Source organism: Ailuropoda melanoleuca, chromosome 6, assembly GCF_002007445.2.
Source record: "Ailuropoda melanoleuca isolate Jingjing chromosome 6, ASM200744v2, whole genome shotgun sequence".
In the NCBI taxonomy this organism is placed as follows: Eukaryota; Metazoa; Chordata; class Mammalia; order Carnivora; family Ursidae; genus Ailuropoda; species Ailuropoda melanoleuca.
The window spans coordinates 78,324,943-78,350,596 of record NC_048223.1 but is presented as its reverse complement, the minus strand read 5'-3'; the positions used below and the strand labels follow the sequence as shown (position 1 = coordinate 78,350,596).

The 25,654-nt window shown below is 48.0% G+C and overlaps 1 protein-coding gene across 4 annotated transcripts in view; it reads left to right on the top strand.

Moving 5' to 3' along the window:
- DUPD1 (dual specificity phosphatase and pro isomerase domain containing 1) overlaps nucleotides 1-25,654 on the top strand; it is a 37,200-nt gene that overhangs the window by 2,834 nt on the left and 8,712 nt on the right. Inside the window, exons 1-3 of one of the 4 annotated variants that reach the window (XM_019802536.2) lie at nucleotides 824-1,019; nucleotides 12,041-12,268; nucleotides 25,358-25,578. In XM_019802536.2, the coding sequence (XP_019658095.2) occupies nucleotides 856-1,019; nucleotides 12,041-12,268; nucleotides 25,358-25,578 (613 nt within the window). In that variant the 5' untranslated portion in view covers nucleotides 824-855. Of the gene's footprint in view, nucleotides 1-823; nucleotides 1,020-11,334; nucleotides 11,397-12,040; nucleotides 12,269-25,357; nucleotides 25,579-25,654 lie in introns of those variants that run through there. The other 3 variants (XM_002921979.4, XM_034662722.1, XM_034662723.1) reach the window with 3 other exon arrangements.

Genomic DNA, 25,654 nt, shown 5'->3' with positions numbered 1-25,654 from the left:
TTTAAAGTAAGCCCAAAAGGGGGTGCCAAGGATGCGGAAGGATGGAAAAACACCTCATTCACTACAAGGAACTGTAGGAAGCCCTGGAAAGATTTTAACAGAACATTAGAGGAGCCTTGACAAGACGATGGCCCTCAGCACTAAAAAGAGGGATCATAGTATCAGGGCATGAGAGGGGGCTCCTGGGGCAAAGAAGCCTAGAACCAAAGAGGCAGGAGGTTGAGAGAAGGCACCACCAAGAAGAGAGACCTGGGAGTGACTTTTAAATTGGAAACATTTTTGGGCCTCCTCGTATCATTTTTAAATGTTTGCCAAGAGTTTTCCATACTTTATTTCGTTTAACCCTCCTAATCACAAGAGGACAGCATTATGATTATTTTCCCCACTGAAGCCCAGAAGGGTTGGACACTTGCTGGAGGTCTCACATGAAATGACATGATGCAAATGAACCCGAGCTTACAGAGTCTCTGTCTGCTGTGTCGCACGGATTGCCCCACACACTGCAGCATCCCTTCCCTCTACCTCCCCAGAGAGAGCTGCCCAAACTTCTGGAAAAACTGGAGTGGAGAGTCCTTTTCCAGTCTGGGTACTCCCAACCTCCCACAGGCTCTGCGTCGGCTGGCAAACCTCCCTGTCCCAGCTGTTCTGGACCAAAGCCCAGGGCAGGGCCCCACGGACACCTGGCCTCGTCCATCCCAAGAAGACAAAGCTGGGAAATCCCCCTGCCTGTCCCCGCCCTGGGCGGCCATGTGTCCTGCCTCTGTCGCTGGGCCAGGGACAACTATGTGGGCTGCAGGTACAGGGCTCCCGAAGTCAAGGGTTTCAGGTCACACTGGCACATCATTTTGCAAGCAGATGCCACGGGTCTCTTCCCAGACTGGGCAGCAGGCAAGGTCAGCGTCAGCAGATCTGACCCTAAAAATAGGCTCTTGGATGCCAGTGGAGGTGGCCGGGTGTGCAGCTGCCACCCACCCCACAGACCAGCACCTCCTGACCCGGCCAGGCCCCAGCACACACAGGTAAGGCCCTTTGGCGAGGAGGCTGACACCTCTCGGGTCCAGTCAAGTTTTGGGGGGGCCTGGGTGTGGGGGTTGGAAAGACCCCTTTCCACTCTGTTACTAGAGTGGCAGAGAACAGCTGACATCCTTTTAGTATGACAGGTTTCTTGTTGCCCCATCTTTCTCTAGAGGCTCCATGAAATGTTCTCAACTTTCCTCCTTCTCAATCTGAGCTTCCAGTTCAATGACCATTTCTCACGGATAATCGGGTGGGTCACAGCCCCGCGGACCTTGTGAGGCATTGGATGCCCTGGATCACATATCATTTTTCCAGCTAGGTTCTGCATTTGTCCATTTAGCCAGCAGAGGGGAGAGGAATCTCAGCGGGAGGGGAGAGAGAAACACTGTAGGCTCGTCTCATTGTGTGTAGAGCAGCACAAATTACAAATATAAGACTCAGAATCCCAGGCATGAGAACTCTTTCTGTGTTCTGGACAATGGTAAGCATTATTTGGAAACAGTGACTATTTTTAAAGCTTTTCCCAGTCCTGGCGGGTGGACGAGGATGGGGATGACTGCCCTGGTAGAGATGGGGAGGCTGGGTCACCAAGGGACAGAGCCACTTGACCAAGACAGCAGCATGCGTAGATAAGAAGGTGGGAAGCCATCCTGCATCTCAGACCAGGGCTCTCCCTGTAGACCCTGGTGCTCTTGTCCTGCGGCCCAATGGCTCCTCATGGGCCTAGAACTTGAGAGCTGTGGGGAGTGGGGAGCTCTGATGGTTCAGGAAAGCTGAAAACGTTCCAAGGGAAAAGGCTCCCAAGTAAGAAGGGAGGGGGCATGAGGTGCGTGAGTGGGGAGGCCTCCTCACTTCAGGCCCCAGCACCCGAGTGTCCCTGGTACTTGGTATTTGTTCAGTTGCCCTGACCTTCCGTTTGTGGGCCCTTCTTGTTCTATTCATGAGAAAATAATTTTGGTCCCATCAATGACATTTATAAACAATACTTGAAGGGCTTTTGAGCTGAGATCTGTTCAAGAAAAGAGCCTTGGGCCTAGGTTTAGGGGGTGGGATGTGGGAGAGGGTCTGAGGAATTCGGGAGCTCTTCAGGGGCAAAAGCACATCTGTGCTAAGGGTGACAAAGGAGGCCATGGTTCGCTACCACCTGGGAAGCTGGAAGCCCTCCCTGGGAACATTTCAGTCCTGGGGTGTCAGTGGGTTGGGGGAGACTCTAAGTCCTGTCTGAGGGTGGAGTTCCTGTGGCTCTTGTCTACCCCACAGGAGATGAGGAGCAGAGCAGGGACACTGAGGCTGGCGGCCTGGCTGTTAGCATTTCCCTGTAACCCTGCCGAGGCCCAGCTGAGTCCACTTGGGGAGGAGGCCACCTGCCCTCCACACAGCCGGGGTTGGCTCTGCACAGCCTAAAGAATCTGTACTGTTTCCTGGTACTGATAACGTGTCAGGCACGGTTCCAAAAGCTTTTCTTGTAAGTATGAACTCATTTACTCCTCAGACCTGGAACAGCCCTATGAGGGAGGTACGTCCTCATCTCCATTTTCAGATGAGGAAGCTGAGACACAAAGGAGTGGAGAGGTTTGTCTGTGTCACACAGCCCAGACAGTAGTAGAGTGTGCCTTCGAGTAAGCTGGCATAGGACTGTGCTCTGGGGCCCTTCCGTGGGGTGGGGGCAGGGGTGACATCGTACTCCCCTGCTTCCCTTGATGCCTGAGCTCCAACCTGGGCCACTCCGGGTCGTGGTGCCAGGGCTCACGGCTCCGCTCGTCCTCCGCAGCCTGACTCCAGAGCAGATGGTGTTTGAATTTTCGCCTCCAGGGACCCCTGATGGTTTGGGCTCCCTACTTCCACAGTAAACAGAGGGTCAAGTCTCATAGCAGCCTGACATGGCCACCAGATGTCAACAGGCTGGAGAGAGCCCTTTCTCCTCCTCCCCAAAGCCTTGCTTATACTTTGCACATGAGCAAATGAGCCCTATCACCCATAGGAAGATGTTCAGGCTTATTTATGCCCCAGCCCATCACATCCTCCAGAGACCCTCTGCCCTGGCCAAATGGCTCTCCCTACTATTCCCTACTCCTGGCTCAGAACTTAGCTCCGAACACAATTGGGAATTCCCCATCCGGCCTCCCCACTGCTTCCTTATCCCCTTTCAGGGAACATTTTCTGAGCCGCATCGATGTGCCAAGGACTTATACCATCTCATTTAGTCCAACAACCAGTGAGGTGGATATGATCTCCATTCTACAGATGTGGAAGCCAAAGCCCGGTTTGTTAGACTCCAAGGCCAGCGAGAGCTTTTCACACGACTGCACACTACTCTGGGATGCACATTAGGGAAGGAGGCACAAAAATGAAAGGCCCAGGCCTGCCCTCAGGAGTGCAAACCCTGGGACCAAGAATACAGCGACCTTCTAATGACACGGGTGGGGGTGCCCGGGTGGAGCCCCAGTCATACCACTTGGTATCCTGTTACTAACTCTGACCTTCATTTTGCTCGTCTGTGAAGTGGGGGCAGCTACTCGCTGTCTAACAGATTGGAGGGTAGATTATCCCGGGGCACACGATACAGGTAACAACTGTATGATTATTTCCCTGGGGCCTGCCAGGCCTTGATTATTCAGTGAGCTTTCGTGGCAGCTTTAAGAAGTGAGTGCTTGGCCCAAAGCCCTCCCAAGGCCCAGAGCCACCTCTGCACAGTACCGAGACAGGCCTAGTGAGTAAGCCTAGATGGGGAAATGGAGAGGTGGCAGGCCCATGGTGAGGGCTGCACCCACACCGTCTACCCCAGCTCGTCTTTTCCCCATCCACTGAAGCCTCATGTCCTGGGGTGACGCACAGTGGGAAATAGCTCTTGGAAGTTGTGGGCTAAGAGGCCATCTATTCCTGAATTCACGAGCTGTGAAATGTCCTGCAGTATTTCCACACAACCTCAGAGAAGGCAAAAGCCCAGCCGCTTAGGAGTCAGGAACCACAGCTGGCCTGGTCAGACGTCATGGTCTCTTGTCCCCTGAGCCAGAGCCTCTTCTCTGCCACCAGGGTCCAGGCCGCAGAGGTAGAGTCCATCCCAGCCCACTCCCACGTCTGAGGAGGAAGCCGAGTGTGGGCCTCCAGCCTCCTCATTGTTTCCGGGAGGCTCACCTCTGCCAAACCGAGATTGGGGACATCAATTAGGAGTTCATAAACTACCACCCTGAAGCGCTTTGAAACCATTTGAAGAGTTAATCAAACAAGTTATGACATCAACACCATCACAGAAGGAATATTAAATTACCTCTTTAAATGAAGGCTTTTCTGTTTTTTTAATAAAAGGATTTTCTATTAATTCACATAATTGCCTCCTGTTAACATGCTTGCCAGAATCGAAAAGAAAAAAAATCCGTTAAACTTGGATGTGTCGGATACGTTAGGAATTAAATTATAGACAACAAAAATTTCCCGGGTTTTCACATCCAGGTTTTAATTTTTTAAAAATCCGCAACTTTTCCTAGTTGGGATCGTTTTTATAGGTTTAAGATGCGTAAAGACAAGCACTGACTTGCAGTAAATTAAAAATATGTTTATTTATATATGTACATGGCTGCCAAATTCCAGCCCTTCATATACCCCAGTAGAAGGTATTACTCTCCTAATAGAGTAACTTATCCAACCACAGTAACATTTTTACTTTTCCTCTTCTTTCAAGGCACATTCCAAGCCCAACTTGGGTGTTGTCATGGAAGAAGTTCGGTGTACGTGCTTTTAAATACAGACTAACTTTCCCCCCGAGATCCCAATGCACTAGGAAGGTGAATACCCAATGTACACATATGCACAGATACCAGAATGACTTCAAAGGGAGAGGAAATTGTTTTAAAATTACTTTAGAAACTGCTCTACTAGACCTAAAACTTCTAGAAGGCAGAGATCTCTGTGGCTCTGGCCATAGTGGGTGCTTAACAGAGGGATGTGTGAGGAAAGCCTGGGGGGTGGAGGGCAGGGCCAGGCCTAACTTATGAGGTGAAGTCAAAAAGAAAATGAGGCCACTCCTCATGCCATTTGTGACCCACCGGAGCACCCCTGATGCTTAGGCTAAAGCAAGACAAGGTAAGGCAAGTCGAGGATGTTGGCTTGGGCACCAGGGGGCAGGGAAAGGGGGCTGCCCTCTTCGCCTGAGGTCTGTCTCCAGTCAGAGGGGAAGGAAGTTTCCCTCAGAGGTGGATTTACCCCAAAGCTTCAGAACCCCGCATTTACATGGGCCTCTTCCAAGGCCCTATACCTATTTTGTTTCCCTTTCCTTTTCCTATTTATTTTTGTATTTATGTATTTATTTATCAGAGAGACAGCACAAGCGGGGGGAACGGCAGGCAAAGGGAGAAGCAGGCTCCCCACTAAGCAAGGGCCCGATTTGGGGCTCAATCCCAGGACCCCAGGATCATGACCTGAGCCGAAGGCAGAGGCTTAACTGACTGAGCCACCCAGGCGTCCCTAGAATGACCTTCTGGCATGATGTAGGCCTGGCTCTGCTACCAGAGGTCTCAAGGAGGGCATGGCTCCCTTTGGGGAGTTCACACCTACTGGGAGGGCACCCAGTGCCATGTGAGATGTAAGGACCACCTGGCCAGGCCTTGTCCTGAAGGTCACCTGCCTGTGCCTTAGCCCGCAGGTTTATGGAGAACATCTACTTTGTCCAGAACAATTCTAAAATAGAACTTTCACGGGCTCCCCCCCACCCCTGCCCCGCTTCATATACTCAAGTGATACGTGTTCAACACAGGAAGTTTAGAATAGATTGTTCCTTAAAAAGAAGAAGAATCACAGACAATTCCATCCTCCTAAGATAAGCATATAGCCAGTGTTGACTATTTTCGTGAACGCTGTACATGCTTCATAAACTTGTGGTCTCTTCGCTCCACCTGCTCAAGCCTCTTTCCCTTTGATTTCTCAAAACCACCACCAACGTCGCCGTCTGTTGCGTCTAACAGTTTCAAGGTTTAGGGTGACAAAGAAAGGGCTGCCATAGCCTTAGGGCACTGCCCAGTTCAGCACTGGGAATCCCCGTTCTCAGCAGAATGGTGTGCACTGGACACTCCACACCTGGCTGTCTGCGGCCCACGTCCTCCCTCCCTTCGCTCCAGCAGGGTCCTTTGCCCCTTTGGGGAATGTTCTAGGAGGCTCAGAACTCCCCTTGCTTCCTTGGACAGAATAATTAAGCTCTTCGTTTCGCGCCGCCATCTTCCCGGTCATACTTCAGGACTTACTATTTTCTCAACCAAAGGGTGTTCAAATGGTATTTTTTGTTGAGCAGGAGGCCTGTTCTGTGGCTCGCATTCCATGGTTACCTGGTCAGTCTTTGCAGGCTCAAGGGTCTACTTAGAGACTTAATTTTCCCACTGAAATAAATAACACATCTCTCCGCCTGGCTTCTCCCAGCTTCCCCTTAGAAAGACTTCAGGTTGGGTTTTCGTTTGTTTTTATTTTTAAAATTTTTAAAAGATTTATTTATTTATTTACTTGAGAGAGAGCGTGCATGAGCAGGAGGGGCAGAGGGATGGAATCTCAAGCAGACTCCTCGCTGAGCAGGGAGCCTGATGCGGGGCTTGATCCCACGACCCTGAGATCACGGCTTGAGCCTGAACCAAGAGTCGGACACTCCACCAGGCGCCCCTATTTGTTTGTTTTTAAAGCCATCTTTACCCTTCTTGTTACAGCTCCGTTTCATCAAGAAGAAAGGGACACTCAAGGAGGAAGCGATGCATAGATCTGAGAGTCTTCAGGGATTGTTGGGGCTGTGAGAGCAGACAAGGGCCTCAAGCCAGTGAATGTAGGGAGAGAGGGACAGGGAGGCAGAGGGGCCCAAGGAAAGTGCCAGGTCCTGGGAGCAAGGAAAACAGAGTGGAAATCACAGATTAGAAGTTTCAGGCAGCTTCCTGCTCAGCTGTTCTGTTTGGTCAGCACAGTTTAAAAATATAGACATGGTGATTTATTATAAAATATGATTATTTATTTGAAGAATCCCAAAATAGAAAACAGAAAAAAAATTCTCCCAGAGTCCTGACACTTGCTCACAGCACTGACATTTTGATATTTTTCTTCTAGTTAAAAAACCAAAACTAAACTAATAAGGTGTTTTGTTTTGTTTTTACATAAAGTCAAATTATGGTGTTGAAAGGACAGTTTTGAATTCATTCAAAGCCTTCCCTCATTGGTCAGGGGACACCTTTAACCAAACATGAGCTATACCTCAAAAATTGTGAAATGTAGTCAGAATAAGGGGCCCCTGTGTTAATTATTCCTGGAAATAACACCTCGAAGTCCAGGCCACTGTTTCACAGAGGGAATGCCACTCTACGCCTTAGTGGTCAAGTGTCACTTGGCCTCTGAATTTTCTGTGATCACAGTGTTTTCAAATGTTTTAAAATTAGCAGTAAGTGTCTTAGTTTGGTTTCCCTCCAGAGCTGACCTTGAGGCCAGGGTTCGGGTTCACGTTGTTTATTTGCAGGTGCACCAGGAGTGTGGTACGGAGCGAGGTGAGTCTGAAAGGGAGGAGAGGCAGAGCGAGGTGAGTCTGGGAGGGAGGAGAGGCAGAGTGAGGTGAGTCTGGGAGGAAGGAGAGGCAGAGCGAGGTGAGTCTGGGAGGGAGGAGTCGGCACGGGGGGGAGCACGAGCAGGTCACCACTCTGGGCTGCTGGGGCTGGAACTCTCTGAGGGGCCTCCAGGAGACCGTGTAGAACAGACTTCCCACTGCGGTCCCCCTGAGCGGGGAGGACGCTGGGGTGCCTGTTTGCCAACGCCTGCCCCTCATTAGCAATAACTTTTGAGGGTAACTCCTCATATTTTAGGCCTGACCAGCATGAAGCCCAGAAAACACCCTCCAGCAGGGAGATGCGGGGGCTTGAGGGAGGAAGTCTCCTGTGTAGCGTAAGGGGACTGCCCACTTCCACAGCAGCCATCTGAGCTGAGGAATGGGAGAGGGCAAGGATAGCATCTCCGTCAGCTGCCTACACGTAAACAGCAGCAGATTTCTCACAAAACTCTGGCTTTCTGACTTCTCATAAAAATATCAGATAATCTGGACTCGCATTCCCACAGGGAAGGGCAAGCTGCTGTCCCCTTCAGGGGAGCATTGCTATCGTCACTGCCACAGTCCCCACCACTCCCTGTTGTATCCTGCCCGAGGCCAACAGTAAGGGGGTTTTGTCTGTTTTATTCTCTAACACCCAACCCACTTCCCTCCTCTATGGTACCTGCCTGGCCCCTCCAGGAAGGAGCCTGAGTTTGCTATCCTTTGAGGAGGAGACAGGCCAAGTAGCCTTCAGATTGGCATTTGGTTTCCTGGGACCGAACCTTTAAATATGAAGCTGTAACAGAAACCTGGAGGCCTCTCTTGACAACCTGCCCAGCTCTCATTATGACATTTAGCCTGTGATTGATATTGTGTGTGTCATTGAGACCTTGGCAGTTAATCTCTGGGTCGAATCTATGGAAACCAAACAGAACAGATTTGTCTTCCCCTTCCATTTTGGCTGTGGTCTGGGAAACAGACGCTCTCGGCTGCTCTGAGATTCAGAAATTTGGGAGCCATGCAGAGAGGGATGCACACAAGCCGCCTTCAGGATTTGGAAAGATTACAGGTCTGTGGTTTCTGGACTGTTCTGTGCTTTGTTCTCTTCCCCCATCAAATCTGCACACTGGAGGATAATAGATCCCAGAGCTCCCTCTGCGTGCCAAGCTGCTCTGGGTAGACCGCACCACTTCCTCTTCTGTCTGGAAATCCAGCCGAGGCTTTCAGCACGGAGATGGGGATGGGGATGGCTCCTTCCACAGTCTAATGAAGGGGGAACAGCCTCAGCAAAGCTGAGGTCAGCTTCAGTGATCAAAGGAGGCAGGCAGAGCTTCCAGAATGCAGTTTATGCCAGCATCTCCCTAAAATCACCTCTCTAAAGCCTCCTTTAGTGGCAGAGAGGGTTGCTTGGGCTGGTTCCCGCAACAGAAGTTTCTGGCCATCCCTGGAAACAATGCCTCCCTTTGAAACTGGAAACACCAGCAGGCAGGCCCCCACAGTAGAGTTTGGGCCTGAGAACCACAGGAGACTATCCGTCCTGCACAGTGCCCGTCGCTCACCTCTGCCCCTCCTCCAGAAGCCGAAAGACTCAGTCCTGCCCACTCATTTCTGGCTGAGTCCTTATTAGCACAGGCCATATTCTCCCTTCCCCTCAGCCGTTCACTCACTCATTCCCTTCATTCACTACCTGCCAGACACTGGGGCTCAAGAAATAAACACCAAGGAGCCATCGTCAGGGAGTCCCTGGGTGAGGTCATCCAGCTCTTCTCTCCTCCCAGTTCTGCACCTTATTCAGGGCTAGAGATGTGGCCTCTCCTTCATTGAGAAGACAGGAAGTATACTGAACACCTGCTATCGGTCTCTGTCCTTCTCTTGACTCACCAGCTCCTTGACTCTTCAGCCACACTCTTGGGCAATCATTGTCGATCTTCAGTGAGCATCAGACTCACTTGGGAGCTTGTGAACATACACACTCCTAGGTCCCTAGCCCCAGGCCAGGATGTAACCCAGGGATCTGTATTTCTAGCAAATGCCAGATGATTCAGACAGAGGTGGTCTTTAGATCACACTTGGAGAGAATCCTACGAAGGGTCGCCTCTGTTGCCGCCATCCCCAACTCAGGATTTTGCAGGAGGAAGTCACAGATCCTGGCTTCCCATGATCCCCAAAGACACAGAGCTAGCTAGTGATCCTTTAATCCGTCTGCTGTGAACTTAGGAGAATCCAGGTCCTCAGAGCAGTTTCAGCCCTTTCCTTTTCTTCTTAACATTTTTTAACGAAAAATATCAAAGACACATGAAGAGAAACCGCAGATACCCTGCAACCACCATCCAACCCCAACCACCACCACCCATGGCCAATCCTGCCTCTTACTCAACCTCCATCACTACTCCCCACCCCAGACACAATATATTGTTACATTTTTCCAAGAATATTATTTTTGAAGCAAATCCCAGACATTATATCATTTCAGCTGTGGATATTTTGATATGTATTTCTAAAAGGTAAGGACCTATGGTATAATTTAGCTATCCTTGGAATCTCCTGCAAATTGGTTGTGAGGTCTAGACTCTGAGGACTCTGCTAAGATTCAGGTTTTCCTTTGGCGAGACCCTCATGGAGATGGCGTGTTCTCCCAACAGAAGGTCCGTACTGTCTGATTCTCTCTTCTTGCGTTGTAAACAGAGTTGACTGTCTATAACCAATCGTCCATCGGGTGTTGTTAAATGGGGCTCTCTTCCTTCTTTATTATCTGGAATGCTTCTATAAAAAAGCAAATTTCCCTCATCTACCCAGTAGTACAGTTTGTATCAGAAAGGGACAATAAATGCTAGCTTTTTTCTCTTTACTTATCTGTCTTCAAAAGAATGAACAGATCCCCTCCATCTTCCAACAGCGAATAATGTTTTAAGTATCATTATGATTTAAATGTTTGATGCATTTCAGTCCATTGCAGTTATTTTTATTATTCATGTTCAAATTGTCCCCTTTGACCAGTGGGAGCCTCTCTGAGTTGTGTTCTAAGTCCTTTGACATGATCCTAGTGGTCTTGGAAGATAGCAACCTTTTTTTTTTTTTACGATTTATTTATTTGAGAGAGAGAAAGACAGTGTGCAAGTGAGTAGGGGGAGGGGCAAAGGGAGAGGGAGAGAGAGTCCCAAGCAGACTCCATCCTGAATGTGGAGCCCAGCACAGGCCTCCATCTCACAACCCTGAGATCTCGACCTGCACAGAAACCAAGAGTCGGAGGCCTAACCGACTGAGTCACCCAGGTGCCCCACACTAGCAGACTTTTTTTATGTTCTTCAAATCCCTGGCCTGCCCCCCCTCACCCTGCACCCCCACCTCCCAGCAGCTATTTCTTTCTCAGAAGATTAAGACCATGTGTTACAGACATCCTCAACTTACAATTATCCTTGACGGTAAAACAGAGATAATAATAATAATGCCTACCTCAGAGCATTGTTAAGAAGATTAAATGAGTTAATACTTGTAAAGCACTTGGAACAGTGCCTGGCGCAAAGTGAGTGCCAGATAAGTATTTGTTAAATAAATAACACTCCCTCTCCATCACTTACCTCTGTATTTCTCAGTCTTGCTGCCCTTTTCTCCTCCCCTCCAGTCTCAGCGCATAACTTCCAGTCAGGCTGTCTGAGTGTAGATGCATCAGTCACTCAGCTCAGGGAACAAATGCTGCCCAATTCCACAGCGAATTCCTTTCCTCCAGGACAATGGAAACTCTTCTCCCGCATTCCATTTGCAGAGCCTCACAGCTCTCCAAATATGCATTTTAAATCTGCAAACGCAGCTTTCCAGCTTGGAACATCTCTTCTGACCCCTGGTAAGTTAGCACAACTGCCAACCCCTTAGCGTGAGAGCTGCCAACATTGCCCTCAACTGTCCTAACACGCTGAGCAACCCTCATGCATCCAAGCCTCCTTCCGCCCGAGAGCTGCTGAAGCTTCCAGAATGTGCATGGCTGCTCGGATCAAACAGGCTCTGCATTTACAGGTGTGCCCTCTCCACTGGTGAAAGCTCCCTGCAGGCGTGGAGAATCACAGGCCTGGAATGACAGGAACCAATGGCCAGAGCCAGCAGATTCCAATCAGATAAAGGAAAAACTAGGCACCAAAGGAGGGCTAAAAGCTAAGAGAAAGGAAACAAAGGACTGGCAGCCTACAGGGATTTCTGAGGCTTGAAGCCTGTTTTAGGTCTGCTGCAAACCCTCCTTGGCCCATGCCAGAAGGCCGCCAGCCCTCTTACACCGAAGAAGACTGGAATGTTGGTGAAATGTGGTTTAACTGTCATCATGGTCCTCCTTGGTTACCCCTGTGGCCCGGGAAGAGGAAGTGGGAGCACAGCAGGCAGGGGAAATGCCTGCTGAATCTTCAGATCAGTTTATTCCCACCCCTTTTTGTAAAGACCAATCCCTACCTCTGTCCCCTGCTAACCCAGATTCTGACCCTCTCTCATGACCAATTCCAGAAAGGAAAGAAAATCCGGTGGCTCCAAAATGACATCCAGAGAACCAAAGACAAGCATCCAGAATGCCTACCCATCTCCCAAGAGGCTGCTGCCACGGGTGGAGGGGGAGGCAGAAGCAGATGACTACTGTACCCCCGGAGCCTTCGAGCTGGAGCGTCTCTTCTGGAAGGGCAGTCCTCAGTACACCCACGTCAACGAGGTCTGGCCCCAGCTCTACATCGGTGACGAGTAAGTGTCCAGGCCAAGCCCCACCTCCGACCTCACCCAGGAGAAGGCAGCCCGCCCCTCCACAGGTCACACCCTCCACCTGCTCTTAGCCTTGGTTTGTTGCTTTTTAGGCTAGTTGTGTTGTGAGAACTCAGTTAGGGCTGGGTTTATCTTCATATTATAGAAAACCCAGAGAAGGGGCTTATGCAACATAGAGGTTTATTGCTCTTTCATATAAAGGAAGTCCAGAAGAAGGTGAACTGGGGCTGGCATGGCGACCCCAGGGTCATCAGTGTCTCAGGCTCCTGTTGCTCCTGCCCCACCATCCTGAGGGTGCCACTTCCTTCTCGAAGTTGTGATATGGGCCAAGAGTGCTGATAGGGCTCCAGCTACTGTCTGTGGGACGGATCCAGGCCATAGAAGCATGGAGAGAAAGGAAGAGCAAAAGGGAATCTCTCCAGAGGGAAGGGTCACCCAAGACCTCCCCTGCCCCTCGCTGCAAGGGAGGCTGGGAAACGGAGCCTTTTACTTTAGCTGGGTGTAACACCAGCAAGAACAAAGCCAGTTCTCAGACTGGTGGCACAGGAACACATCAGCTGATGAACTGGGAAGCATGGTAGGCCTGGCAAGGTTGAGGTCATCATCCCCTCCTCTAGATGTTTGTAGCCACCCTTCCCCACTCCTCCAACAACTGGGAAGCATCTAAATAATATTAATAATAATAATGCCTATCATTTATTGACTACTATGTTCCAGGCACAGTGCTAAGCATATCGCATGAATGATCTCATTTCATTTTCATAACAGCCCAATGAAAGAGGACATCTAATTACTCCCACAAGGCACAGGGCAGTTAAGCAACTGGCCCAAGGTCCACAGCTCAGTGGGTGGTAGAGAGCTGGGATTCAAACGCACTTCTGCCCCACCCAGAAGCTTTTACCTTGAGTAGCACTCCTACTCCTCCCTCCATTCCCAGGATTCCCACTCAGGTTTCATCTCTCCTGGGAACTGGTGGTGCAGGAACCCTGCACTCGCAACGTTAACATCTTGCTGCTTAAAACCTAGAGATAACTGTCTAGTCATGGGAAATTCCAGGGCGGCATCTCCTATCCTTTTTTTTTTTCTTAGTATTTTTAAATTGAAAAGGTTAGAAACATTACACGCCCTTTTATACTGAATTAAACTAAATAGAGGGTTGTAAAAACAGACTGCATAATTTCCCTCTGTCCTCTCTTAATTCTCATTAAGCAGTATTAAGTTCACTTGCATACTTGTATTATTTTATGTACACTTTTGCAAACATAAGGTAACATATACACACACATAAAGGGTCTTCATTTCTTTTAAACAATTTTTAAGGGGAAAAAAGGAATTGTACTATCCTGTACTTTTACTATTCCATAGTGGTGCCCTTGTAATTTATCCAGTCATTTCCCAGTTGTGAACATTTGGGGAACCTCCGTGATGGGTATATGAGATTCTCTGTACTGTTTTCTTTTTTAAAATAATAGCTTTATTGAGAATAGTTCACATTCCATAAAATTCACCTTTCTAAAGTGCAAATTCAGTGGCTTTATTACATTTACTAAGTTGTGCGACCAGCACCACTCATTTGAAAGCATTTTCATCACCTCAAAAGGAAACCACCTCAAAATTCTCCATTCCCCATCTTCTTACTCATGCAACCAACCCGTCTGCTTTCTGTTCTATAGATTTAAACAAACTTCTTCTGGGCATTTCATATAAATGGAATCGTAATGCATGACTTTTGTGTCTGGCTTCTTTCACTTAGCATAATGTTTTCAAGGTTCATCCAAGTTGTACCATGTACCAGTATTTTATTCTTTTTTATTGCCAAATAATCTCTGTACTATTTTTGTGCCTTTTCTGTAACTCTAAAATGAGTTCAAAATTAAAAAAAGGTACACATATACTTTGACCCCAATATCACTTTAAGAAATGTAATTCACCAAAATAAGAGTATCAGGACATAAGGAAACATGCAGAACAATGTGTATTTTATCCCTGAAGTAGCAAAAAAAAAAGGGGGGGGAATCTGAATCTCTTATCTCTTAATTATAAAATATTACATAAATGCAGTAAATACAGGTTTTCCTATACAAGTAATACAAGTATAAATATAGAAGTCTTAGGTTCTCTATTTGTAGTAGGTTAACAAGAGGACCCTCCTCATTGGGTTGTATGGGTTAAGCGAGATAGTATATGTAAAATATTAGTGCAGTGCCTAGTACATAGTGAGTGCTCAATAAAGGTTGCTCTAGCAATAGTGGTTAATGTAAGGAAGAAAATTTAATCTTAGAGCAATCACCAAACCCCATTACTCTGAGGCTACTCCTATTAATATTTCCTCCTAGACTTTCTGTGTATTATTTTGATTTGGTTTGAGTTGATCGATTGATTGATTATTTTGGTTTTAAAACTTGCTTTTATATAGTTGTAACCATATTGATTATTCATTTTATCTTTTTTCCCCACATAGGATCATTCATAAACTTTTCCCTTACTACATATATCTCATACACTTAATTATAATATAATACTATATATCAGATAATAATATATCAGGTGGATATAAGGTCATTTATTTAACCACTTCCCTATTGTTGGGCTTATCAGTTATTTCTATGTTCTCACTTTTCTAAATACTAGAGTGGCCATCTTTATGGATAAAATCTTTTTATATTCAGGATTATTTCCTTAGATCTGACCCTAATAATGGTATAACTGGGGGAAGAAGGATTAAGATTTTAAGACTTACACCGTCTCTGTCTTTATCTATGCTGTTCCCTTTGCCTAAAATGCCCTGCCCATCACCTCATCTCTGTATCCAGATTCTATGCATTCTACAATGACCACTCAAGTCTCTTCTGCCATGAAACTAGAGTTCCCCAAACCCCGTAGTGAGAAGTTTTTTTCTGTGTATTATATGCTATACTTACATTTCCTACAGCTAATAATAATAACAGCTACATTGTATTGTATACATCTTACCATGTGCCCTGCCCTGTGCTAGTTAACCCTATGAAGGAGGTTCCATTATTATTCTCATTTTACAAATGGGCAAACTAGGGCTCAGAGAGTTCATCCATTTGCTCAGTCAGTATTTACTGGGCACCTTGCTAGGTGCTGTGGGGGATACAAAGAGGAAATTGAGGCTCAGAAATTAAGTGACCAGCCCAAAGTCATACCAACAGTAAATGATAGAATTTATACCTAAACTCAGATCAAGAAAATGTGGTCAATCAGGTAAAGAAGTACTTTTATAGCTGAGGAGAAGAGATGTGTAGAAATGGAACAGGGAACAGAAGAAGAATGGGTAGTGGAGTGGAGTGGAGTGGAAGGAGCGTGGGGTTCGAGTCTTGGCTCTGACAATCACCAATTCTGTGATCTTAGACAATTTATTTTACCTCTCTTCACCTTCTATGGCAGTAGAGATAGGGCTTATTTCATGGGCTGAAGATGAGATGAATTAAAACAAGTAGAGTGCTAGGCACATAGTAAGTAAATGCTGCTCAGTGTTTGGTACAATTATGATTCTGAGAAAGTGTCACAGAAGGGGTGAATTCCAAGCATGACTCTGGAAGATGCGTAGGACTTCGACAGAGTTCTGGGCAGAGACAGCAGGATGAAGAAATGAATGCAGGTGAGAATAAGCAGGGTGGTTTTTCTGGAACACAGGTGATAAATGTGGTAGAGGTCCACTCTCAGGAGGTCTAGAACTGAGACATGTTTGACCACCATGCAGTCAGCTTGGATTTAGCCGTGCTGCAGTAACAGGTGACCCCAACGTCCCGGTGGCCTACCACAGCAATGGGTTACTTCTCAGGCACGTGACATATCCATGGTGGGCCAGGTCTAACTCCGCTCTACATCTGTGTCCCTCCAGGACTCAGGATTCAGGCTGACAGGGCAGCCCCTATCTGGGATACTGCCAGTCTTCTGGCAGCAAGAAGGGCTGTGGACAATCACAAGCTGACTCAGAAGTGACACAAGCCACTTATACCCACACATTTCAGTGGCCAAAGCAAGTCCAAGCCAAACCCTCATGTTATTAGGGCAGAAAAGCTTAACCTGTCCCTAGGCAGGGTAACACACAGTCTACTCCAGGTGCAGTGGCTTTGGGCAGGTGCTTTTACCGTTCTGCGCCTATGTCCTTATTTCTAAAAATGATTACTAAAAAGATTCAAAGAGATATGGAATATAAGAACATTTTGTGTAGACAAATACAAGTATTATCATTATTGCTACTTAGTGAGAAAGAAATGTGGGGGGGCACCTGGGTGGCACAGCGGTTAAGCATCTGCCTTCGGCTCAGGGCGTGATCCCGGCGTTATGGGATCGAGCCCCCACATCAGGCTCTTCCGCTATGAGCCTGCTTCTTCCTCTCCCACTCCCCCTGCTTGTGTTCCCTCTCTCACTAGCTGTCTCTATCTCTGTCGAATAAATAAAATAAAATCTTTAAAAAAAAAAAAAAAAGAAATGTGGGAAGGTAGGTCAGGGCTAGCTTGTGGAAGACTGAATGCCGGCCAAGGGACTCTCTTCAGAAAGCCACTGAGTGTCTGAACAGGAGAGACAAATTCTAGTTAATAGAGTGCCAGACAACAGGGTGTGATGCAGGGAGATACGCCTGCCTCCTTGACATCTGACCACAATCTTGCTTCCTTCAATCAAGAAAATGTCACCGCCCTTTCAATTCATTCCAGCTCTGCCTGGTCGAGCCTCAAAACAAACACGCACACGGCCAGTCTAGGCAGGCTCCACAGTCAGTGTGTATGCCCTGCGTGTACCGCAGGGCAGGGCTAACGTCAGTATGACACGGGGCTTGTCCTCAGCCCTGTTCAGGGTCCCTCCTCGACACCCATTTACAAGGGTAATGAGACCCACAAATGCTTATTGAGAGAGCAATTCATTCCACTGCCAACGCAACTGCATGGAGGCTATGACCCTGCTGACAGCAGGCAGGGCTGCCTGTGTTTCTTGGTCTCTTTGTAGGTGTTGCCCAAAGCAGCAGCAAAAAGCTCACAGCTGGCTCCTTGTGCACAAAGGCTCAGTTTTAATTTCATAGTTGCACTTAGGTTGAACTTTTCCTTTCCTTAGAAGCACCTAAGATTTTTGAAAGGCAAGTATGAAGGCTCTGGAAGTTAGGGCGGTCAGGATCCGAGCGTGAGGATGGATGTCCTGGGGTAGCCAGAACCGCTGGCCTAGACCAGTGATGCCTGGGGCCCGCTGGGAACCAGACTTAGCCCAAAGAAGCAGCTCACGTTTTCTCCCTCCTCTCTATGCCCCTCAAGGGCTTCTTTAGGGAGACGCAGAATGGCTGAGCAGCTGCTCCAAGGCCACCGTGCCTGGTCAAATACTGGTCCCCATGTGGCCTTGCGCACGTCACTCATGCTTTCTGATATTCTATTTCTTTACCTATAAGAGATGGATCCAATGAGTTTATATACCTGCCACTCAGCACAGTGAGTGGCACACCCAGTAAGTGTGAACTACGACAGATCGGGCAGGTTCCTGAAATTCAACTCCCCATGTGAGACGGAGGTAAAGAACAGTCACTGTGCTCTGTCATTAAGGGTTGTTCTGTGCTAAGGGCAGCCTTGAGACAGAAAACACCTCTGGCCAAATTTCTCCCATGGGATGCTATCAGGAACCCAAGGTCGGGTTGGAAGGAAGGTCTCTCCTAATGGGCTTTCTCTGGCTCATGTACCAACCTCCTCCACAGATACTGTCCTGGCCTTCCAGGAACCCATGTGGCCTAAGGCCTCAGAAGGCAGAGCCACACCAAAACCCTATCGGCCTGTGGATTTCAGAACTTCTAGAGCATTTTCTCAGTTTCAGTTTATTCCAAGGGGATTTACCAAGTGGAGGCCTGATAATTCCAAGTCCCCATGGCTTACCAGCTCAGGGAGGGCAGAGTGGATGCCACCACTGAGGCCTAGTGAGAAGAAGCCACAGACAGGAGGGAGATCTGGTTGGTACTGAGTGTGCTGGGTCAGTGGAAGGGGCTGGGCCAGGCCAGCTGGTATTCTCACCAAGAAGTCATTCTGGCTGGCTCGAGGCACAGCCACCCTCTCCCCACACATTTCCCACAGCTTGGTAGGGGGTCTGAATCTGCCACAGGCGGGAACTGTAGGGTCAGCATGGAGTAAAGCAAAAAGCCTCAAATGGGATTCAGGGCACAGAGTTCGAGCCCCCAGTGCAGATGGTCCTTAGGTGCCGCCTAGAGCAAAACATTTTCTTGTTCTGGGACTCAGTTTCTTTATTTGTAAGATAAAGGGATGATTTCAAAGGTCCCTTCCAGCTCTAAAATGAAATTCCTTAAGAAATGTGGTATTAAATAAATTAGGCTTTATTAGGTTCAAGCACACACTTGTTTTATTACTTTTAAGTCATTCAAATTAGATTCAAATTAGGTTAACCAAGTGTTGCCCTCCAGAGAGCCAGGGACTGGCGTCAATGATGAGATAAGAATAATTCATCGCCTCTTATCAATCAGCAGTCCCTAAACGGGTGCTTCAAAAGTGCTTGAGTACGCTTGAAAGCACTAAGTTTCTGTAATTTAAATATTCTCCCTTTAATCTTATTCACATCTTTCATTTGCTTAGCAAAATCTTTTTTCTTTTTTCTTTTTTTTCCCCTGCAGTCAGCAGGAGGGGAAATATCCTGGCTACTGTCAAAGTGATTGCAAATTCTCAGGCAGGACAGCCTCCCATAGGCTTGGCTGAAGGAGGAAAATTGAGAAATCGCTCTTCTCCCTCCCCACGTCAGCATCCCTGTGAGCCTACGCCACTGCGCTAAGTTGCTCTGCCGCTTGAGTGGCAGGGCCGCTAAGCAGCTCTCCATTTTTATCAAAATACAGTTGCCTCCAAGGTCTGGCTTTTGGGGGTCATCAACAGCCAGCTGCCTGTCCCCATAAAGCCGGACTCCTCCCTGTGGCCATCCCGACTCAGCCTGAGCACTCTATCAGGGGTCTTGCTCTCTTGCCCTTTCTGTTTTTCTCCTCCCAACCAGACCAATAGCCTCAAAAGCAGAGCCATCTCCAGGCCTCACCTGTAGTCGAGGAGGCTGGAAAGTGAGGTGAAAGCAAATCAGCCAGCTGAGATGGCCCTCGGCCTGTGAGAGGGCCTCTCACCGGTGCACACAGACAGCTGCACCCTCTCCCCACCAAAAGAAGGAGCTAATTCAGCCTCAAGGCACCAAGCAGAGTTAACCCTTGACTGGCTTCTCCAGGGTGGGCCATGACTGCTTTAGGATGCAGTGAAAACACAGTCAAGGTTCACAATTTAACAAGCTGAATGTTAATGGAAAGAACTAGAAAACCTGGATTCTGAACCTCCAAGTACCAAAGGTGACTTAGATACAACCGGGCACCGGTCATGGGCAGAGTGAACAGGGGGACCCGGCTGGACCTTTCCAGCTTCTCAGCAAGGGTCTCAAGCAACATCAACCACTTCCTTTCACGGGTAGCAAAAATGCCTGGTCTAGTTAATAATACAACATCATTTCTTAATTCTAGGCCTCCGAGTATTCTATTTCCCCTTTTAACCTCCATCCCGGGGGCAGATGATGAAGAGGTTTCTAGCAAGAGTTAAAAACGCTGGGGCCACCTTATACCTTTGAGTAGCCAGTGTCTCCGGAGAACTAAGGAAAACATCAAAAAAATCATGGTATACGCTTACTTATTAAAGGAATATATGACATATTCATTACCAAATTTACAAATGAAAGGAAGAAAAATTCTCCATAATCCCCTTACCCAGGGATAGCCAGCGGTCACATTTTGCTGTACATCTTTCTACTGCTTTTTTCCCTTGAATTTATCTTTTAACCTTTCAAAGAAACTAGAGTATTGCATCAGTTTACAAGAATCTTGTAAGGAAAGCACTGCCAGAGTAATTGGTTCTGTTTAACAAAGGAAGAAAACTGGAGGTCCCAGAGGTTCGGCTGTTTCAGCTCTTGCGGCAGTGTGTAAGCTTACACACTGCACCTGTCAGCCCCGTGTGTTTGGAGAGAACTCCAAAGCAAACAGCTTCCTCATCAGCAAGTAACAAGAACACCCAAGAAACCAGAAAGCCAGCAAATCTCCCTTTCCTATCAGGGGAATCGATGGAGATCAAAAGCTAGAAATGTGCCCGCTGTTTTGAAATCCACCTGCAAGGGGCAGGGATGGTCAAGACTCCAAAGGAGACGGTCCCCATCAGGGTCATGCCCGTGAAATGACACGAGGCCACAAGTGTCAAACACACCAGAATGAACAGGATGCCAGACTACAGTCAGGGGCAGGAAATCGGCGGGTCCTCACAGACACAAGGGTGTGGAGACCCACCCGATCATTAGTGGCCTTTCTTCAGTGCCCAGTGCAGAATGCTGGCAACAGGGCAGCAGCTGGTTTCCCACCGGAGGGAGCTGGGGGAGGGCTTGTGGAGATGTAGACATGTGTGTCCCCCAAAATGGGCTTTTGGGCAGATGCTGAGGTGTTTGGGCTGGGAGTCAGGAGGGCACCAAGAGGTCTGGAAAAGTGGAATGTCAGGAGTGCTGCCTAAGGAGGCGGCTTCCCCAGGAGTGCTCTGATTCGCAATTCCTCCAGGGTGGTGGGTTGAAACAAGCTTCCGGGAGGAACTTCAGAGGGGCTGGAAGGAGGCTGGGCCAGGCCAGATAAGGAGGAAGGGAGAGGAGGTCTTGGAATGAGGAAACTGGTCCAGACCAGAAGGAAGTCATTTCCCTGGCCCTCCAATCTAGAGTAAGAACCCAGAGCCAGGCCAGAGGTTTCACAGGGAGAGGAGATAAAGGGAATTGGGTCAAAAACAGAGATAACGACAATGTTCTTCAAAAGTAAATTGCGTGAGTCCAATGAATGTGCGAGAAAACGTCCAACCTTATTGCTGAAAGGAATGAAAAGGAGATATCTTTATTTATTTATTTTTGCCTATGAAATTAGCAAAGAATAAAAATCAGAATGTAAAATGAGCATGCTTTCTGGAGGATAATTTAGTAACACGTATCAGATGTGTTAAAAACGCTCATACCCATTGACCCAGCGATTCCACTTAAAAAAAAACAAAAACAAAAAACCTCTCCTAAGGACATAATCAAGAGATGTGCCCAAAGAAATACAACGAAGTTGTTCATTTATAGTGTTTCCTATTATACCCGCCACTCCCCCTTCAGGAGACAGATAAAGATAGAGACAGAGCGAGAGGGAAAGAGAGGAGACAAAGTCCAAAAGTAGGAGCTGGGTGAGGTAAAATTGAGATTTCCCTGCAGAATGGAACAGCACACAGCTACTGAAGGCTATATGTTGACAGAGGAAGATGTTTACAATATATCACCGTGTCAAAGTTTTTGAAACTTACATATGGTATCATACCCCAAAACGAATCTCTATATAAAATATATAAATCTATGCATAGAAAAGCAACTGGAGAACCTTACATCAAAAAGCAAACAGACTTTATCTCTAGGGAGTAGAAATATAGGTGATTTTCCTGTGCGTATGGGAGATGGAATCTGTTTTTCACATTCTGCACTGAGCATGTGTTATTTTTATAATTAGATGACATATTTTGATGACATATTATTCTTTAAATAAACAAACTGCTTATATTAGGATTTAAATTTTTTTTTTTAATTAAACCTCCAGAAACGAAGGCTCCTGCATCATCTAGGTTCTAGAGTAAATTCTTAAGTCTGTTTTTCTCTGGAGCTTTTCTCCTCAGCAGAAGCACATTTCTTAGTCTCTCCCACATAACATATCTAAGCAGGTGGCCCTAACATTTAAGAAAACCACAGTACAGGGCTAGGGAGCCCCCTCTGACTCACTCCACTCCCAGGAATTGCTGAGCCAGGCATTTGGGCCAGTTGGGGCCCTATGTCCGTCACAGCTGCTATGTACCAAGAGTGCTAAGAGTTTCTCTATCTGCAATCCCCATTCTGCCATGGATACTCTTCTGAGCTCTCAACTGGACTCTGCATGTCAAGCTAGGGGGAAATCCCCAGAGCGGTGTGTAAGGACACCCACCACCTCTCTTTCCTGGCTCAGGCAGCCAGAGCCCACGAAAACCTGCAGTGGGCCTCAGACACCCAGCAGGTCTGATTTCCCCAGGGGCCCTTTTCTCTCCCTCAGACACAGCTAAAACGAGCTCTGTGGGCTGACTGTGGAGGCGTCAGGCAATGAGTCTTGTCACATATCTACCCTGATCCTTGACCCCCTAAGCAGCAAAGTGCAAATTGTTATTTATTCAAACTGCCGTTTGATTATGTTGAAACCCAGTTGCTGAACCCAGAGAGAACAGTCTTTATGGCGGGTAGGAACTTCCTGTAAAGGACAGTTAATTTTAATTTTTCCACTGAGCTCAACCTCAAGTGAGGCTGATTGCTACTCTGCAAGATGGACCGCATTAGTGGAAGCTTTAATTGAGCGCAGATCTATGTCCCAAAAGCATAATGTTTGTTGTATACATACTTCGGGACAAGAAGAAAAATGAAAAACAGGTCTTTCTAAGGAAAAATTGAAAGCAGAATGTAGTCCATTGTCAGGATGGCAACACCAAAGGCCAGCTGGGGGGTTGGAGGAACTCTCCACCATCCCATGGCTCAGTTCCAGCGGGCTGTTTGCAAATGTTTCTAAAAGCTCAATGCCTGTGTTTGGGTCTCTCTTTCCCAAACACTGGTCTCCATCATGGTTCTTCTCATGACTCCAGGAAAACAGCAACAGACGAGGGGCCCTTGGCCAAGGAGCCATGGCATATGTTTCCTGCCACAAGCCTCCTTTTGGCCCAAGGTATTGATCAATGTTGGCATTCAATATGGTGCCTCTGTCTACATCCTTTTATCAGTGACCTTGAGATGAGCCCTCAGCTGGAGCACAATGCTATTTCTGGCCTCTTATTGTTATGGTTCCAGACCCCTTATCTCTTTCCTGAGCTATAGAACTGGTCTTTGTGCTGTTGAGGGGAGATGTCATCTTAGAACCTAGTTAGGATCTCCCCTCCTCAAACACCATCAAAAGCTGTCCTTGAGCCCCCCAAATAGAGATCTAAGCACTTCCATGATCCAACCCCACACTCCCTCTCCAGACCTTTCTCTCCTCTTGTCTCACATCCTATGCTCTAGCCAAATCAGCTTCCTCCTCCCTGTCCCCTTCCCTATCCATCAGCAAGGCCTGCTGTGACCCCACCTGCTCCAACCGCCTTCCTGTCTTGGCTGTACAACTGCAACAGCCTCCAACAGAGCTCCCTGCTTCTATTCTGTCCCCCTCTCCAATCCATCTCCACACATCTCCAGACTGATTTTTTAAAAAGCAAACAGGGGCGCCTGGGTGGCACAGCGGTTGGGCGTCTGCCTTCGGCTCAGGGCGTGATCCTGGCGTTATGGGATCGAGCCCCACATCAGGCTCTTCTGCTGTGAGCCTGCTTCTTCCTCTCCCACTCCCCCTGCTTGTGTTCCCTCTCTCGCTGGCTGTCTCTATCTCTGTTGAATAAATAAATAAAATCTTTAAAAAAAAAAAAAAGGAAACAGTGCTCACCCCTTTATTCAAACCCTCCGTAGCAGGTGGTGTTCCACCATACCAACAGTAAAATGCTAGCTCTTCCCTATGGCCTACAGGGTCCACCATGACCCGGCCCCGTCTACCTCTCCNCAGTGCTCACCCCTTTCTTCAAACCCTCCGTAGCAGGTGGTGTTCCACCACACCAACAGTAAAATGCTAGCTCTTCCCTATGGCCTACAGGGTCCACCATGACCCGGCCCCGTCTACCTCTCCCGCTTGCTCTTGTGCCACTAGCCCTCTTGCTACTAGAGCCACACGTGTTTGCATTCTCTTCTTAGCACTTGCTGTATCCTCAGCCTGGATGAGACACTTTTCCTCCTGCTCTTCCCCTGCCTAGCTCCTCACCCCTCAGTCTTAGCTTAAATACTACCTCCCAGCAAGGCCTTCCCTGACCACCTTACCTAAAGCAGGACCACAGCCATTCGGCACAGCTCGTACTGCTATCTGAAATTGTCTTCTTTATTCGTTTGTTGTTTATATGCTCTCCCTATGAGAATCTGTGCTTCCCAAGGGACCTTGACTAACCTGTTTGCTGTTGCATCATCAGTACCCAGGACAGTGCCTGGCACACAAGAGATTCTAAATCATTATTTGTGATAAATGATTGATTACAGGAAATAATAAACATTTCCTGAAGGGCCTTCATTATCTCCAGCCTCCACCCCTTGGGCTGTGCTATTTCCTTGCCCTTGCCTCCCTCTTCCCCTCCGTCACCAAGTGCTGACATTTGTAGTAAGGTAAACTCAAAGGGCCTTTGCCCGGAAAGTCTCCCCTGGCCCCTCTAGACATAAATAACTCCTGCTGCATCTGACAGCCTGTCTCTGCCCTATATTCCAAGACCACCTACTTCAGTAGAACTTTATTCTTTGTTCTTGGAAATTCTTGCCTAGAAAGATAAGGCTACAAATCAGAAAATTACAGTTGGCTCCAGGAACTTCCTGAAATGAACTCAAACAATAGACAGCTCAAATAGCTCTCCTCAGAAAAATGCTTTGCCCAATTAGGCAATGATTCACCTATCAAAGCAAGAGTTCTATATTGTGTTCACCACCCCTGTGGACATCAATGTCAAGAATTTTGCCCAATCCCAATCAATTCCTTGCACAGAAACAGCATCTTAAATCATTCATTCAAGCCCCAACCCACCAAACCCTACAAACATCTAGAAGGTTCAGAGGAGAGGCCTGCTCTAAGGCTGAGATGAACAGGTTTTTCTGGTGGCCTTTAGGGGATTTGGCAGGTGACAGTGCGTAGTGTCTAGCACCAACTCTTCTGTAGCTGGTGAATGATGAAAGAGTGAAGGGACCAATGACTAGCTCACCTACCCCACCCTTCATTCTCTCCCTTCTCAAAGCGGCGGAACTGGGAACATGCGCCAAGGGGTCCGTTAGAGCAAGGCTTTGGACTAGGAAGTCCTATTTCAGTGACTAGGCCTTACTTCGGAATCGATGGCAGAAACTCACCGGCAGCCCCAGAGTTTCCTCCTGATCCAGGCAGGCCAAGCCACCACGCAGCCAAGCAGCCTCTCCCCTTGTGCCCAGGGTGACAGCGCTGGACCGCTACGGGCTGCAGAAGGCGGGCTTCACGCACGTGCTGAATGCGGCTCACGGCCGCTGGAACGTGGACACTGGGCCTGACTACTACCGCGACATGGCCATTGAATACCATGGCGTTGAGGCCGACGACCTGCCCACCTTCGACCTCAGCGTCTTCTTCTACCCGGCGGCCGCTTTCATCGATGCTGCGCTGAGCCGTGACCACAGTAAGAGAGCCGTCACCCTCCGTAGCTCAACCCCAACAAAGCTGCCTAAGGCCCCGCCCCCACCCCACGAAGGCCC